Source organism: Lemur catta, chromosome 8 (assembly GCF_020740605.2).
Source record: "Lemur catta isolate mLemCat1 chromosome 8, mLemCat1.pri, whole genome shotgun sequence".
Lineage (NCBI taxonomy): Eukaryota > Metazoa > Chordata > Mammalia > Primates > Lemuridae > Lemur > Lemur catta.
The window spans coordinates 10,653,862-10,669,290 of NC_059135.1; the positions used below are offsets into that span (position 1 = coordinate 10,653,862).

At 44.0% G+C, this 15,429-nt stretch overlaps 1 protein-coding gene across 6 annotated transcripts in view; it reads right to left on the reverse strand.

The window, feature by feature from the left end:
- Positions 1-518: 518 nt before the first annotated feature.
- RHBDD1 (rhomboid domain containing 1) overlaps positions 519-15,429 on the reverse strand; it is a 115,181-nt gene continuing 100,270 nt past the window's right edge. For all 6 annotated transcript variants that reach the window (XM_045559482.1, XM_045559484.1, XM_045559485.1 and 3 more), the window contains exon 7: positions 519-1,814. In XM_045559482.1, coding sequence (XP_045415438.1) covers positions 1,720-1,814 — 95 coding nt within the window. In that variant the 3' untranslated portion in view covers positions 519-1,719. The remainder of the gene's footprint in view (positions 1,815-15,429) is intronic.

Genomic DNA, 15,429 nt, shown 5'->3' on the forward strand with positions numbered 1-15,429 from the left:
ATTAGGAACTGGATACAAAACTGCATAGTCAGTATGCTTCAAATTTGTCAAATGTATACAAAGAAAATTGAGAAAGCAATACCCCCCAAATATTAACCCCGGGTACCTCTAAGAGGTGGGAATATAGGTGATTTTAAAATTATGTATGTAATTATTTACATTTGTTTATATTATGAATTTTAGCAGTGGACACATAGTACTTTTTTTTTTTTTTAAAGATATGGGGTCTTGCTATGTTGCCCAGGTTAGCCTCAAATTCCTGAACTCAAGCAATTCTCTCTCCTCAGTCTCCCAAGTAGTTGGATCTACAGGTACACACCACTGCACCAGGTGACACAGTACTTAAGTCTGTTTTCCTGATTATATATTTCTTGGTTTATTATAATAAAAGTTTTTCTGATTGCAAAAGTAATATACAGACACACATACATTTTTCAAAGATAGCAATATAAAATTACAAAAAAGCAGAAAGCAAAATCCCATGTACTTTACCCCCAAAGATAACCTCTGTTAACATCTGGGTGTATTTCCTTCCAGATGTTTGCTTTATGCGTACAGAAGGCATATCTATTGCTTTCATAGTCAGAAAATGATATGTAAATGGTAGATAAATTTTAAAAGGAAGATTTTTTTCTGTTTCTAAATCTCTTTAAAAATAAATATCTCTGTGACAATAAGATATCAGTCATGTTTTGACTTTGCCCTTTTATTCATGAAACATAAGCACCAGGAAACGCCTCAAATGACTTGGACAGACAACATGTGGATTATAGCATTGCAGGACCCAGGGCATGTTTTGAACACTTGGCCAGGAAAGGTGGCTGTTACGGTGGCCGATTAAGAGGCACTTTTATGAGGAAAAAAAATACTTTCTGCAAGAAAAATTTCTAGTGACCAATCCACTGAATGCCTTTGCTCTACTCCATAGGTGGCACCTGTTGCTACTTTGCTCATTAGTTAAATGACAAGTCCCATCTCCTGGGTGCACCTATTGCCACTGGAGGGGTGGCTATGAACCTAAATTGCGGGTGCCACCTGATATCTAATGGAGTGTGTAGGCGTCTTCCCCACCTTTCGTACACTTTTTCAGTAAAACATTCTATTAATATTAACATATAAAGGCGGGCAGTGCAGGAGCAAAGCAGTGCCCTGCAAACACCACCCAGACGCCGGGGCCCGGGCAGCCGAGGCACCTGGGGAAGGAGGAACAGAACAGCATACTGCCAGGGTGGCCACATCCCGTTCCTGGACAGCCACCATGGCAACGTGCCAGGAGGACAAGGGGATGGTCCTCACCTCCTGCCAAGTCCAGCATGAGGCACTCCAGGCAGAACAAGGGACTGAGCTTACTGACTGGTGAAGGTCACAGTCTTCAACAGTAAAACACAGCAGAGGCACTGCCGAGTCGGCAGTGAGAGAACAGAGCGCGGACACCTGTCCCTGCGCTGAGGAAGTGACTGTGAGAGAGGAGGAGGCCAGAAGGAGGGCCGCTTCCAGGAAGCTGTGAGCTGCCTTCAGCGAGCCCGGCTCCAGAACAAGTCACCTGGCTTGTGAATCTGGACTCACAGGGACACAGGATGGTGTTCAAGGCAGATGTGCGTAATCTGGAATGATAACAGGGTTCTCCGCTTTTGTTTAAAACAAATCAGGTGCCTGGGGAATGAACCAAATGGGCAATAATTACACGACCAGACCACGTCTTCCCGACACTGTGCCACCTCACTGGCCATCGAATCTGTGAAGCCGCTGGCTCCTCATTTCTTCTTCTGGAGAGAGTCGAAACCCATAGGGTGGTGGGCTGTGTCTGGTATTTCCTGCAGGGAAGAACAAAAGGACAAATCAAACACTGTCTGTCCATCGTTCTGACATTTACAAGGCATTTTTCCTGAGGATTCCAAGGGAACAAAACCATAGCTTTGATGTCATCTTTATTTTAACACAAAACAGAAATACAACAAACATTTCAACTACAGCTGTCAATACTAAATTTCAACATCAAGTAAATACTTTAAGTGGTCCAGTCCATGAACTTAATTTGCCTTATTTTGAAGCTTCTTGATAATCCTCCTGCTTTTATTTTTCCTTTTACTCTGTTTCATAATTCGCATCATTTAAACTTACATAATGTCTCAAGGGCTTACTGTTTTGTTTTGTTTTTGTGCCCAGATATAACTTGTCACCACCTCTACTAACTTCCCCACCAACTGTGCTGGTTGGCTTCTCCCAACTAGCCCTTGGGTCCTCCCTTTCCTCCCTCCGACCTGCCACCTCCTGCACCACTCCAGACAGTCACAGTTGCGCCCAACTGGAACACACAAGCATCCATGGGGCAGACGGACCCTAGAGCTGGAGCGGAGCTGTCACACTGATCGATATCTGGCAGGCAGACAAAAACGCAGGCCTAATATTTAAAGGTCATATGAAGGACGGTATAAATTGTTACTGAAAAGGGTTTCTTGGGGCTGCAAACAGATCAAAAATATAGTTTGTGATGATACAAGCATTTCAACTACTACATTCTCCCAGGCATCGTGGGGAATAATAATAAAGGAAGAAAAATATATAGTCCTTGATCTCAAGGAACCAGCCACCTAAATCTAATGAAAGAATTTCAATATTCCCCACTAGGCAGAAGCATCGGTGATAGATGCTGGTAAGTAGCATGTTCACTTTTACGCATGTGGACCAAAAAGTCTGTACCTTCTCACTTGCATGGCTCTGCCAACCCTGTTAATTTGCCCTGAAAGGCCCTCTCCCATCACCTACATCAACCCAAAGTCTTACTCCTCCAATGCCTGGCCAAGCCCAATGGAAGGATGGCCTCCCAATTCAATGTCTTTAGCTTTTAGCACCCTCTGTTTGGTTGTCCTCTTTCAATAGTCACCACGTCCTGCCAGACAGCTTAGTCATCTGGGCACACCTCTTCTTCTCTTTCCTACTAGGAACAAAAGCGCTAAAATGGCAGGGGACATTTCTGACACTCCTCCCTGGCTCCCAGGGCCCGAAATAGGCCTGAACACACAGTAACTGCTCAATAAATGTAGGGATCGAACTCAACAGCATCTGCTTATGACTTCCAAAGGGATACGTTATAGCCAGACAACGGCACCCAACACTGCCCACGAGGTTCTGACACGACTGACTCGGGGGGCAGATGTTCTGGCGCCACTGGCCCAGCTGGGAAGGGTGGGTGGGCAAGGCGGGTTCAAGCCAGGAAGGAAAGCAAGGGAGCAGCTGATACCTCTTGCTCATTCTCCAAGAGCGGCACCTTTTCAAAGATGCTTTCATTTATGTTTATACTGACATGACAGTTGTTCAGACTATAACGAAAAGACACTAGAGAAAGCAGTGGGAAACTAAGAGTCAGTCTGTTTAATCCACAACTAGAATTTCAGTTGTCAGACAAAGAGAAATTTAAAAAGGTAGTCAAAAGGCAACCCCTTTTTATGTTTTTGCTTCCCTACTGTGATGGGAACTCCAATGTTTACTCCTAACTGGTGCTTCAAAAATGAACTGGACAGGCCTACCCCCCACCCCCAAATTCTGCTGGGCAAACCTCTACTTCAGGGCCTTCTGGTACAGTGAAATAGAAGTCAATTTATTAACTTTCATTAAAGAGGATATCCAAACATAGGCTTATAAGACTTTCACCATAAAAATTTTATGAATACTGTAAGATTTAAAGTTTCACTGGATACGGTTTTTGCGACATGAATTTGTAAAGGAATTTTTCTTTGTTCAGAATGGTAAATGCTTTAAAATGACAAATTCATGAATCAAAGCACCACTCGTTTATTGCTTAAAATTGTTTTATATGTTGAGATCCAAATCCTACTTTTCCCTTAACGGTTGCTTTTAAAAAGACGACTCTCAATTGTACTTAGGAGCCCAGGCCGGGAGTCAACACCCACCGCAGATGGGCAGGAGCTCCCTTAGGACTGGCTGCGGGCAGAGTCAGAGCAGGCTCCACATGGCACGCTGACTCCGGGCCACGGGGCGCAAACCCAGGGAAGCTGAAAGAGTGCTCAGACTCCCGAAGGGATTCACAGCGTCCTCTGGTGTTTTCTTTAGCTTTTCTGTAAAAGGCCTGAGGATGAATGTTTCCATGAGGGCATGCCTGGAGGGTCAGAAGCAGCAGACCGGGAGGGCTCCCGAGGTCCAGCTCTCAGTGTGAAGAGCCAGCACACGTGCTTTTTGGACCCATGTGCAGGGCGTGCGAGGAGAACCAGGGCCGAGCCAACAGAAGAAATGCCACATGTCGGAGTAGAAAAGTCACGTTGAGAGAGGAACAGTCATTACTCTTTCACTTAGAGAGCCCTTTCAAGGTGCCCTATTTAAATCACTGAGCTTTTACTCCCAATCTAATCACCCCAATTTTACAGATGAGGAAACTGAGGCCCAGGGAGTGTTAGGAACACACTGAAGATTACTAAGCTAACAGTAAGGGAGGCAAAACTTGATCCGACATCTTCTCTTTTCCCACTCCCATACAATGCCATCCCTCGTCACACACTGAATGTGTTAAGCATTACTCCTCTCTCCCTCCCCTGCCTTCCCACCAAACCCAAGGTGTCCCTGTTCTTCATGGACATGTGGGGAGCTCACTGCCATGTGAAAACTGAAAAATAACAAGGGCCAGTCTGAGGCCTCAACTCTGCGGAACTCTCCTGTTGATCCAGGATGTGACTCTGAGGCTCCAACATGGGTCTCCTTAAATTCCACTGGCTACTAGAGTGGTTCGGCTTTCTAGAAACACCAAAAGGGCCTTGGGTGTAACAATACAAAAACCACAACCACAATAATTTCCACTGTAATCATGCCTGATCTTATAAGTATTTTAAAACCTCCAAACTCAGTAATTCTATCATCAAAGCCACCCTACTGTCTGAAGAATGGCTAACTTGCTTCATTTCATTTTGGGGAAAAGTTTTAGATATAAATTAATCTTGATATTTCAAAGAGAATCACAAATGTGATGTCAGTTAGCTGCTCCCTCATACTGTCTGCTGTGTGTGCATTTTGGGTCAGGGCCACACACGGCAGGCGGCCTCCTGGCTGTCCGCTCAGTCTCAGCTGAATTCCTGGCCTTTGTTTACATTTATTTGTTAAACTCTTTCCATATTTCCCACTTGTGTCACGTGGTCTACTCCATAATCTCCAGGATCCCCTGCAGGCATTTCTCATGGGGTCTTATCCTCACGTTTCCCGTACGTACTTACATTTGTTAAGCACATAGAAGAGGATCTGAACAAGTCTGGCGGCGTGGCAGATGTCCCCAGGGGTATAATGGAAAAAGTGTGGGTAGGAATCAGGAGATGGCTTCTCGGCTCTACCTGGACCAGTGGAGACATCCTGGACAAGACTGTTCATTTCAGCAGGCTCTGGTTGGTTCAGAGCCTCACCTGTGAGGGAAAGTGCTGAACAAGGGGCTCGCCAGGGTCCCTTCTGTGACTCTAGGCTTTGGCGACCTGGGAGTAAATCCCAACTCCTCCACTTTTTAGCTACACATCCTTTAGCCAAGTAGGTTACCTTCTTTTGGTCTTAATTTCTTTATCTGTAAGATCTGTAAGAGTAGCTCTTTTGCTGGGCTGTTGAGAGGATTAGAAGAGATGCTTAGCTGAGTGCCATGTGTGCAGTAAATTACTGTTGTGCGCTGGATATTATCATTCTTAATCTCCAACATCAAGAATCATGTGTTAAATGTCTACTTGTTCATATCATTAACTAACTCTGCGTAAGAGGCATATAAAATACAATGACGAAACCAGTGCCTTCTTAAAAGACAGAGCCCAATTCTGATTGCAGACCATTTAGTAATGCTTTATACAAAGTGTGGATTTGTTAGTTACTAAATATTTGCCTCCTAAGAAATAGATATGAAACAGGTATTAGAACACTTTCGTAACATCAAGGAGCCTTTGGGTCACTGGAAAAGCTGGAGTGCCCAGCAAAGACCTTCTCTTCTCCACTTAGTTAAATCATGCATTGAACGTTTACAGGCCTGGGTGAAACAGTGCTGCTCCAAAGAACTTGGTACAGAATACTAGTATTTATGAGCCTTGCCTCTGTGTTCCTGTAAATGGACCAGGTCAGCCCTCAGTTTTACTCAAAGAAACAGTGAGCATGCTTCAGAGGGCCTCAGGAACACCGCCCAGCTTAAGATGGTTTAGCTCTATTATAGCACCAGGAGTAAGACTGTAAGATTTATTGATTTGTGGTTCTTGATGGAAAAGTTTTCAGTTCTCCACCCTTAGGTATAATATAATGCAGTAACCTCTGCATTTTACATCTAAGGGGAGAGAAGCAATTTTATCCAGATAAGAATTGCTAAAAAGAGCACTATGAGTTGATGGCCACTTGCCCTACTCTTCACCATCCCTGTATATAGAGATGTTTAATTTGCTGGTATTCACAGATCCTGCCCATGCTCTGATGAGCACACCGTACCATTCAGCGAAATCATACTAAAGTGAAGTCGCAGGATGGCATAATAACTCTCCCTTAAATTAGGGAGCTAAAGAAGCAATCACCTTTTTTTTTTTTTAAACTAGGAAACCTCTAAATAAATCACCAGTGTTCTCTGGTATTTCAAATGTCAGATGAGGGCAGCAGCATGTTACCCACATTCTGTCTTTCAGGAATGTTACTTTATTAGAATTCCATGAATTGCAAAGCTTCTAAAATGCTTCCTGAAAGGATGGTTGCTAAGTCATTTACTGACAAAAACCAAAAAGGCCTAGGAGAAACTTGAGGTCTAGCAATTTAGCAAGACATTCTTTGAAAAGGGGAGGTGCTTAAGGACAGTAACCACTTTACTTTTTGAGTCACTAAATGTAATATTCTTTATCTATCTCTTTAAAAATAGTTTGAAATTCACCTAAAACTATATAACTTTCATATTAATGGAAGGGTCATTATGGTAACATTTAGATGTAACTTGAGAGAGAAAACATTCACATTTCTGTCTCTTCAACCAATCAAGTCAGCAACAGCGGGGATTTCCTAATTCCGAAACAATATTTGGAATCTCAAAATGAGAAGCTTTGAAATGGAGATCAACTCAAACCCGACTTTACCTGTTATACTTTTTTCTCCCTCTCCAGTCGGTTAACTTTGGAGGCATTTAGTGGACACAACTGATTTACAATCAATAGGCTATACTCCAGTCAGCAATTTGAGTGAGCTGACATCAGTGCCAGGGCCAGTGTTTCTTGCAATACAGACGACATATGGTCTGACCTCTAGAATTTCCACCCCTCAACAAAGAACGTTTTTGAGACAAGTGCCACATGCTCACCTATTTACCATAACCTCTCCCCCTTGAAGTGCATAATTTGATTAATTTTTATGCTGAGCATCTGAGACCAACATCCAGGTCAACATCTAGAATATTTCCTGCACTCATAAGCCCCCACGGACCCCCTAGTCACTGCCCCAATACCCAAGAGTACCCTCCTCTATCCTGACTTCTAACAGTGTAGAATCATTTTCCCTATTTTTGTCCACAAATGGATTCATGCGATATGCACATTGTGAGTGGCTTCATTTTACATTATGTTTGTGAGATTCGTCCATATTGTTATGTGTGGTTTTTATCCTACTTTTCCGAGTAGAATTTCCTTGTCTTTTTCAAAGACGAAGACTTGAGGCTTAAAGGTTTTCAGTAAGTTGCCAAGGCCACACAGTCAACTGCTGAGCCAAGACCCCAGCCCAGATCCCTCTCTGCTCTGTTTCAGTCCCGAGGGGACTTAGTGATCTTCCTTAGCCCCATCCTACACCAGGACCTGTCAACCTGAAGAATGTTATGGCCTTCATTGTGACTTGGAGACACTTCTCTGTTTCAAACACAGCAGAAATAATTTACCTTCTGCCTTAAATAAGGCTCGCTGCAAATATTAAGATCTTATTTTGGATAACCGAATGTATCTAGAATTAGGATCTCCTTTGACAAGGAGTAAGGGTTAGCAGTAAGCTTGGTAGCTAACTACCAAGTTTTTTTTTTTTTTAAACACAAAAGAGTTTATAACTTCTTATAGAAATAGTTCTCCACATTCTTTCTACCAAGGAAGGAAGAAGCAGCTTAGGAATAGTGTCCATCTCTCATTAGGAATCACTATAACCTGAAACATTTTTTCTAAACAAATGGGTATAGATTTTAACGCAAAGAGACTTTTCTATTTTGTTTAAATCAATCTGTCTTTAAATCCTTTCAAAAGTTTGTCACCACCTTACCACTTTATAAGAGGGATTTTAATGAGAATGATTTTCAAAGGCTTTTTATATATTTTTAATGATGCCTTAGTGTGTTTCAAATTTTCCTTGATCTAAACCAGAATGCCTTTGGTGAGCTATCTGGAGGGCCTGAGTTTATCCAATCGTATCAGCTGACTCTGGAGGCTAAAGAGAGCTTGACAATCTCCAAGAAAATCCTTTCCTGATCATATAGTTTGGGTGTTTTTTTTTTTAATTCAAAATGATCTAGAGACATTCACTGGATAAATATATGAAAACTCGTGGAAAACTAGACATGGCTCCTTGAGGACAGAGGCTGGGTCTTCACTTCCGTGCTCTCACTGCCTAATACATGAGCTCTTGGTGCCCGGCTGGGATGACAGAGAGAAACTGGACACGGGTCTTGTCTTGAGGCACAGATGTGAGAACATATTTTACAATACAGAAAAGAAAACTGAAGGTAGAATAAGGAATCATCCCTAAGCTTCACTGGGTTCCGGATCTTTGAATTCCAGCTGAGGCGGTTTTCCAACGTTGATGTGAGTGCGTGTGTCACCAGGAGGGTTGTTTAAGAAATAGTTACCGATTAGGTGGCTTGCCGTGGAGCCCAGGCCACTGTGTTTTAATGAGCTCCCAGGTAATTCTGCCTTTGAGAACCACAGAGCTACAGCTCAGATTTTCTTTCAATGGCAAATATGCCCGCCGGCTTTCATTCCAGTATTTACATTTGCCAGCAGGTGGAACCAGAGGCCTGTGACAGTGAATCTGCTGAAGAAAACTAGGACAAATCCCAGTCAACAAAGCATTCCGCATTGTAAGCAGAATTAGGGCTATTTTGAAACAGATGGGCTCTACAGAAGCTGCTGCACTGAATATTATGGAGCTGTTTATTGTCTAGATGGCCTGAAACCCAGGGATTATTCGCCAGCATCTAGCAGTTTCTATGTCATATCAGAATTCTTCCGGAGCAGAGGAGACTGACAGGGCACTGGGAGAGGGAGAGATGTAGATATGGATATGAATGTAGATATTATAACCAGTTCCAAATTCCACAGTTACTCTGCTGTTGTGCACACTGCCTCGTGTTACTGAGTGCGTTACAGGAGCGATCTGGAGCCTCCTTACCACCCGAACTCCCAATTAGGAGAGATAAACAGATACAATCTGTGCTAATAAGATAATCAATCCTGGATGCAATAATACTAAAAGTGATTTATTTTAAGCCTAACCAGAGCGATTCTGTTTACTGATTCACATCTCACTCAAACCCTCACTTACACTCACGCCTCAGTTTCTCTGGCCTGGCCCTGGGCTAATGTGCAAGGCCAGGACTTATAAACAGAGTACTCTGTAAGTCCCAGAAAGCTGCAAACGCCTCCAGCACCAGTGGTTCCTTCTGGGAGAATATTTCTGAGTCCTTAGCCCATGACCACAGGAAGTTTGCTGCTGCGGTCCCGCCTGCTCTGCCCAGGCCCAGAGAGGGCATAAGGGCATCTGTCACGGACTGAATGTTTGTGTTCCCCCAAACCTATGTGGTGAGGTCCTAATCCCCAATTTGATGGTATTTGGAGGCAGGGCTTTTGTGAAGTAATTAGGTTTAGAGGAGGTCATGAGGGTGGAGCCCCTGTAATGGGATTGGTGCCCTTATGAGGGGATGAAGAGACCGGAGCTTGCCCTCTCTGCCATGCGAGGACACAGCAACAAGGCAGCTGTCTGTCATCCAGGAAAAGGGACCCTACCAGAACTCGATCATGCTAGCACCTGGCACTGCCAGCCTCCAGAACCGTGAGGAATAAATTTCTGTTGTTTCAACCACCCAGTCTATGGTGGCATTTTGTTAAGACAGCCCACACGGACTACGACAGCATCCGTGAAGTTGGCAGCTTGGCGAGTGGTAGTTCAGCAGGTTCTGGCTGTGGCAGCTGCTGGGCAAGGCAAGGCCCCCAGAGATCTGAGGGTGAGCAGATGTGCTTCCTGGTGGATAAGGCTGTGTCCTAAGTGGTGATTCCTGCCTGGGACAGCAGCTGCCTCCCTCCCAGATTCACAATGCCAGTTGCCCAGTTACCCTCTTACACGTGCAGAGGCAGGTCCTCCAGTTACAAATGACAAAATACTCAAAGCCATACTTTTTGCCCAGGCTTTCAAATCCCCTGTTCAGATAAAGGTATCAAGAAGCATTTCTGATGACATTTAGACTTGTTTTATTTTTTTCTCACTCCCTTCCACTGGAGTTTCAAAACACAGTTGGCCCAATTTCTAGCTCTTTAAGCAAAGGATCAAGGTAATGTTTTCATTGACTTTTGAAATCAAAGGCCATTTGAAATTAGCCAATATTTCCCTCAGAAACCTCAGTCTTCTTAAAACACCTTTTAACCTTTGCACATGAAAAAAAAAAGGACAAGTAAACATCATCCCAAGAAATCTATTAATTAATATAATAGGAATATGGGGAAAGAAAGGGACAAAGAGTTGGCAACTTCCGCTGAGACCAACCACCCCCAAGTGGCCAAGTCCTGGCCACACCGGACAATGGCTGCAGGGAACCTCAAGGTCCAGAATCGCAGTTTATAGCCTCAGCCACTGAACATCTCTCAAATCCTGAGACACAAGAGAACAGGTGCAGGGAGGCTACAAACCCACAGCCTTCAGAACACAATTCAGTCTGTTTGTCTCCTCTATGAAATGCATGAAGCTTGCCTGGGCTTTGGGCTTCCAGATACATTAGTGCAGCAGTCCCCAACCTCCTTGGCACCAGGGACTGGTTTCATGGAAGACAGTTTTTCCAAGGACCTGGGGGAATAATCAGGGGAGGGTTTGGGACGATTCAAGCGCACTATATTTATTGTGCAGTCAAACCTCTCTGCTAATGATAATCTGTATTTGCAGCCGCTCCCCAGCGCTACAATCACAACTCAGCTCTACCTCGGATCAGCAGGCAGTAGAGTCTCATAAGGAGCGCACAACCTAGATCCCTCGCATGCGTACTTTATAGTCGTGTTCACGCTCCTATGAGACTCTAACGCCACTGCTGATCTGACGGGAGGCAGAGCTCAGGTAGTGATGTGAGTGACGGGGAGCAGCTATAAATACAGATGAAGCTTCACTCACTCACCTCCTGCTATGTGGCCCAGTTCCTAACAGGCCATGGACCATGACCGGTCCACGGCCTGGGGGTTAAATGCTGCAGCATTAGAGAACATTCAGCAGCTGAAAAGAGGCTGACATATGAAATGTATTACATCCATCCACGCTGAATGCTGTCTTAAAGGCTTTAAAAATTCATATTCTCTTTACTTTTCAAATACCATAACCCTGATTAGGGCATAACTACATGTCCAGAGATACTGATATCAACACATAATCATAAGAATAATCCCTGAGCTAGGAAACTGTCCCTGAGATTCTTAGTGGCCTAGGAGAACATGGTGGTCCAAAGCCCTTATTCAAGCTGAAAGCCACTTGGCATCCCTCTCTTGCAGGTGGAACTGGAGGGAGATAAACCGCTCTGAGAAAAACCTGCAATTAGAGTGAGTCAAGGCTAGTATCAAAGGTGCCCAGGTCAGCAGGGGCAGAGCTGAGGGCATCATGGGAGAACCACTCAGGCCGACCCCACAAGAAAGTGAAGCAACAGGAGGTCTGTGGCCTGATACGTGCTTGCTGGGCAAAAACAAAACAAAGCAAAACAAAACAAAACAAAACAAAACAGAGCAAAACAAAAAACTACAGGGAGGAAGGAGGTTGAAAATAAGTGGAAGACGAATGACACACTTATCAAAGATATGCTATCCATGTATTTTGGGCGGTAGCAGCGTGTGGTGTAGGAAACCAGGGCAGGCTCCTCCACAAAGGCCTCTAGATAGCCTGGAAGGTGAGGGCGACACAACCGTTTATCCTTCCAGCGCAGATAAGCTCCGGGAGATAAGCGGCAGGGAGAAGCCATCTGGAGAAATACACAAACAAGCAAGAGCCTTGCTCTTTGCACCCCAGAGTTGAGAAATTCCCATGTGGGCCAGAGGTAGCCTAGAATTGTGATGGCTGGGAAGTCAGTTTCCACAATGTGATAAACTATCGCAGAAGTATGACAGTCATTTTAAAACCAAGCTTGTTTCCATGTTTTGTGGTATTAACCTAGCCCTGAGCCTAATTACTGCTTTTTGTGTGTTCTTTTAGGTTTGATTAACTCAACCTCCCTGTCCTAAATTCTGACCTTGCACCCCGTCAGAGAGGGAGTTTGTGTGTATGCATGTACGTGAGTGCATACACGTGTGTACTTACGTGTGCAAGTGTGTTAATCTACAGAGGCAAGAGGCTACCCTGTGACTGAAACATAACGTCTGTTACAGACAAGCCCTCCCAGCCTCAGGAAGGCCCAGGGGCTTCTCAGACTGTTTTTTTTACACCTTTGAAATAGCTTGCCTCTAAGTACTTCAAGCTGAACTAGAATTAGGCTCAGAAATTATTTGAAAATGGTCAATACTATGGAGAGAGATTCAACAACAAAAATGAGTTATTCCTACATGTCTGTTAATTTTTAGTAAAATAAAACTTATTTTATGAATGAAAAGGAAACCCTAGAACTAATTTTTTTTAAACTTTAAATTCCAAGTTAGGAATCTAGAATTAGGTTCACCTTGGATAACTGAAGATTTAGATAAGGGAGGAATAATACGTTGCTCTCTGAATTTCTTTGGAAATATGTAAATGTGTGCTTTGGCCAGATAAAAAGCTGGTAGTAAAAGGACTATCTGTAGTTTTAAGAAAGGAGCTCTAAAGATTCAATCAAGTGTGGAAAGGAGATTCTGGGTGAGATGCATCCAGGGCATCTAAAAATCATGGATCTTCGGAGCAGAGGGGAGCCTTGGGGATGGTGGTACCCAACCTACTGCTCATTTCCAAGATGGGAAACTGGAGCCCAGAGAGGGTACATGGTTTTCCTAAGAGCTAAGAGGGGCAGAATCAGACCTCACATCCCTTGGCATTTTATTCATATCACGTGGCTTCCTTGTTTTCTCTTGTAGTCACTTCATTCTGCTTAAACCAAACTTCACTTGCCAAATCTGCATCGACATCAGTGTTTTACAAAGCTGCCCTTCTGCTACCTGGCTCTGGTGGAGAACAGCAGAAGGGAATGGAATAGGTTTTGGACCAGAGAGGGCTGAATTTAAATACTGGTCCTACTGCATATTCTGTGCCCCTGGACAAGTTACTCTACTCATTGACCCTCAATTTTCTCACCGTTGCAATGCAGAAATAGACCTCACAGGTGTGTTCTGAGGACCAAACAAATTAATGGACGTGAGCTCCTGGGTCCAAAGCAATGAGGGGTAAGTGATGCCTCTTGTTACAGCCATAGTCCCCTTTCCAGGCTGCCCCATCTCTGGAATGCTCCCACCATCCATCCAGTCAGTCACATGCCAAGACCCTAGAGTCATCTTTGACACCCTCCTCTTCCTCAAATTCTGACCCCAAATTCAATCCATCACCAAAACCTGTCATTTAACCTGAATGCATCCTGAATTTGTCCATCTGTCTCCCTGCCACCCACTCTGTCTGAGCCACCTCTGTCATGAGCCTAGACCAGTGCCTGCCTGAAGCATTTCCCCCACTTGTTCAGGTCTTCCCACTAGCCATTCCCCACATAGTAGTTGGGAGAGCATTTCAAAAACATGTGTCTCATCAACTTTACCCTGCACCTAAAACTCTCCAAAGATTTCCTTTTCTTAGAACAAAACCCCAAAATCATACACTGCTCAGTAAGCCCTGTGGGACATGGCTGCCAGCTCCTCTCTAGCCCCATGGCACCCCACCCTCAGCCCCATGGCACCCCACCCTCCCTTCCCTTCACCCCAGCCTGCCTCTCTTCTACTCTATCTCCTTTGCCTCCCCAGGAAAGTAACTGTGTCCCCCGTCACCCCCAATGAGGGTCCTTTGCCCTGAGCTCTCATAGGATCCCCTTTCTTCAAAGCTTATGATGGCACAGTTAGTGATTATTTGTAAATCTGATTATTTCAATAATGCATCCTCATTAGGTTGTGAGCTCCCTGGGGGCAAGAACAGTGAGGGTTTGTGTTCAGATTCTATCCCCAAGGATGAATGGATAAATGAACAGATGCAGGAACGGAAGGAAGGGAGGGAGGTGTATAGCATGAAGTACTGCCTGCATTTTGCCATGCAAAGACTGCGGCTCAAGGTAGATGGGCAGATTCCTGAGCCCTCACAGCCAGTACATGGCCCAGATGCCCAGGGGTCAGATGCAAGCCCAGTGTCATTTATACTGGACTGTTGCTTCGGAAATCAGCGCTCACATCTCTCCTTTTGCCACCCAATCTTTCTTCACTCTAACTAGTGGCTCGGCAAAAAATTATTATTTTTTTCAATGGGAGGCTATGAGGGTTTAAGCATAGTCAGTACATGAAGAAAGAAGAGTTTGCAAATTGACGCAGTGAATATCTGAATTTTAAAAAAAAGAAAAAGATGACCATGAAAAGCTACAAAATTTGTTGTTGTTTAGACCAAGAAGAACAGTGTTCCATAATTGTTTCTATGGATCTGAAGACAGTACATTAAGGGCAACTGACTTGGCAAAAGGCCTAGACCTGTTTTCAGATAATTATCTTAGGATAGAAAAAACAAGGGCAGTAAAAGCTCCAGCAAGGACACCATACCAACATGACTGACCTAAATGGAACATAACTTGGATGAGTCATTTGTAGCTTTAAATACTATAGAGAAAAGAATTTATAAAACATGCCCAAACAGCCTCTCTTTGATGTGGCAAACTCTTTTAAAACCACATTGTTCAAATTTATGTTAAAATGCAAACTCTTCATGTTTACAGTGGTACTATTGGAGGAATGCAATATAAAAGTACAACTGTTAAATTTCAAAGACAAGGCTGAGAACCTCAGAACAACAGGGCAATTCCCAGTGCGAATTTATGAGCTGCTAAACCTCAAATGGTTTCTTCAATTAGCAATGAAGGCCTCTTGACATATTTGCAGCCTGATATAGGGGCTGCTCTTTATATAATTTGGGGTGTTCCGCTTTTATCAGAACTTTTCCTTACTTTTATTTACCTCAGATGACAACTAGTGTGCATCTCCCTGGGCAGCATTTGATCCCGGCTAATTATGCTGTAGGGCCAGGACAGAGTTTCACGGGTCAACCTCGCTCCTGGGGCAGGCTACAAATTATACA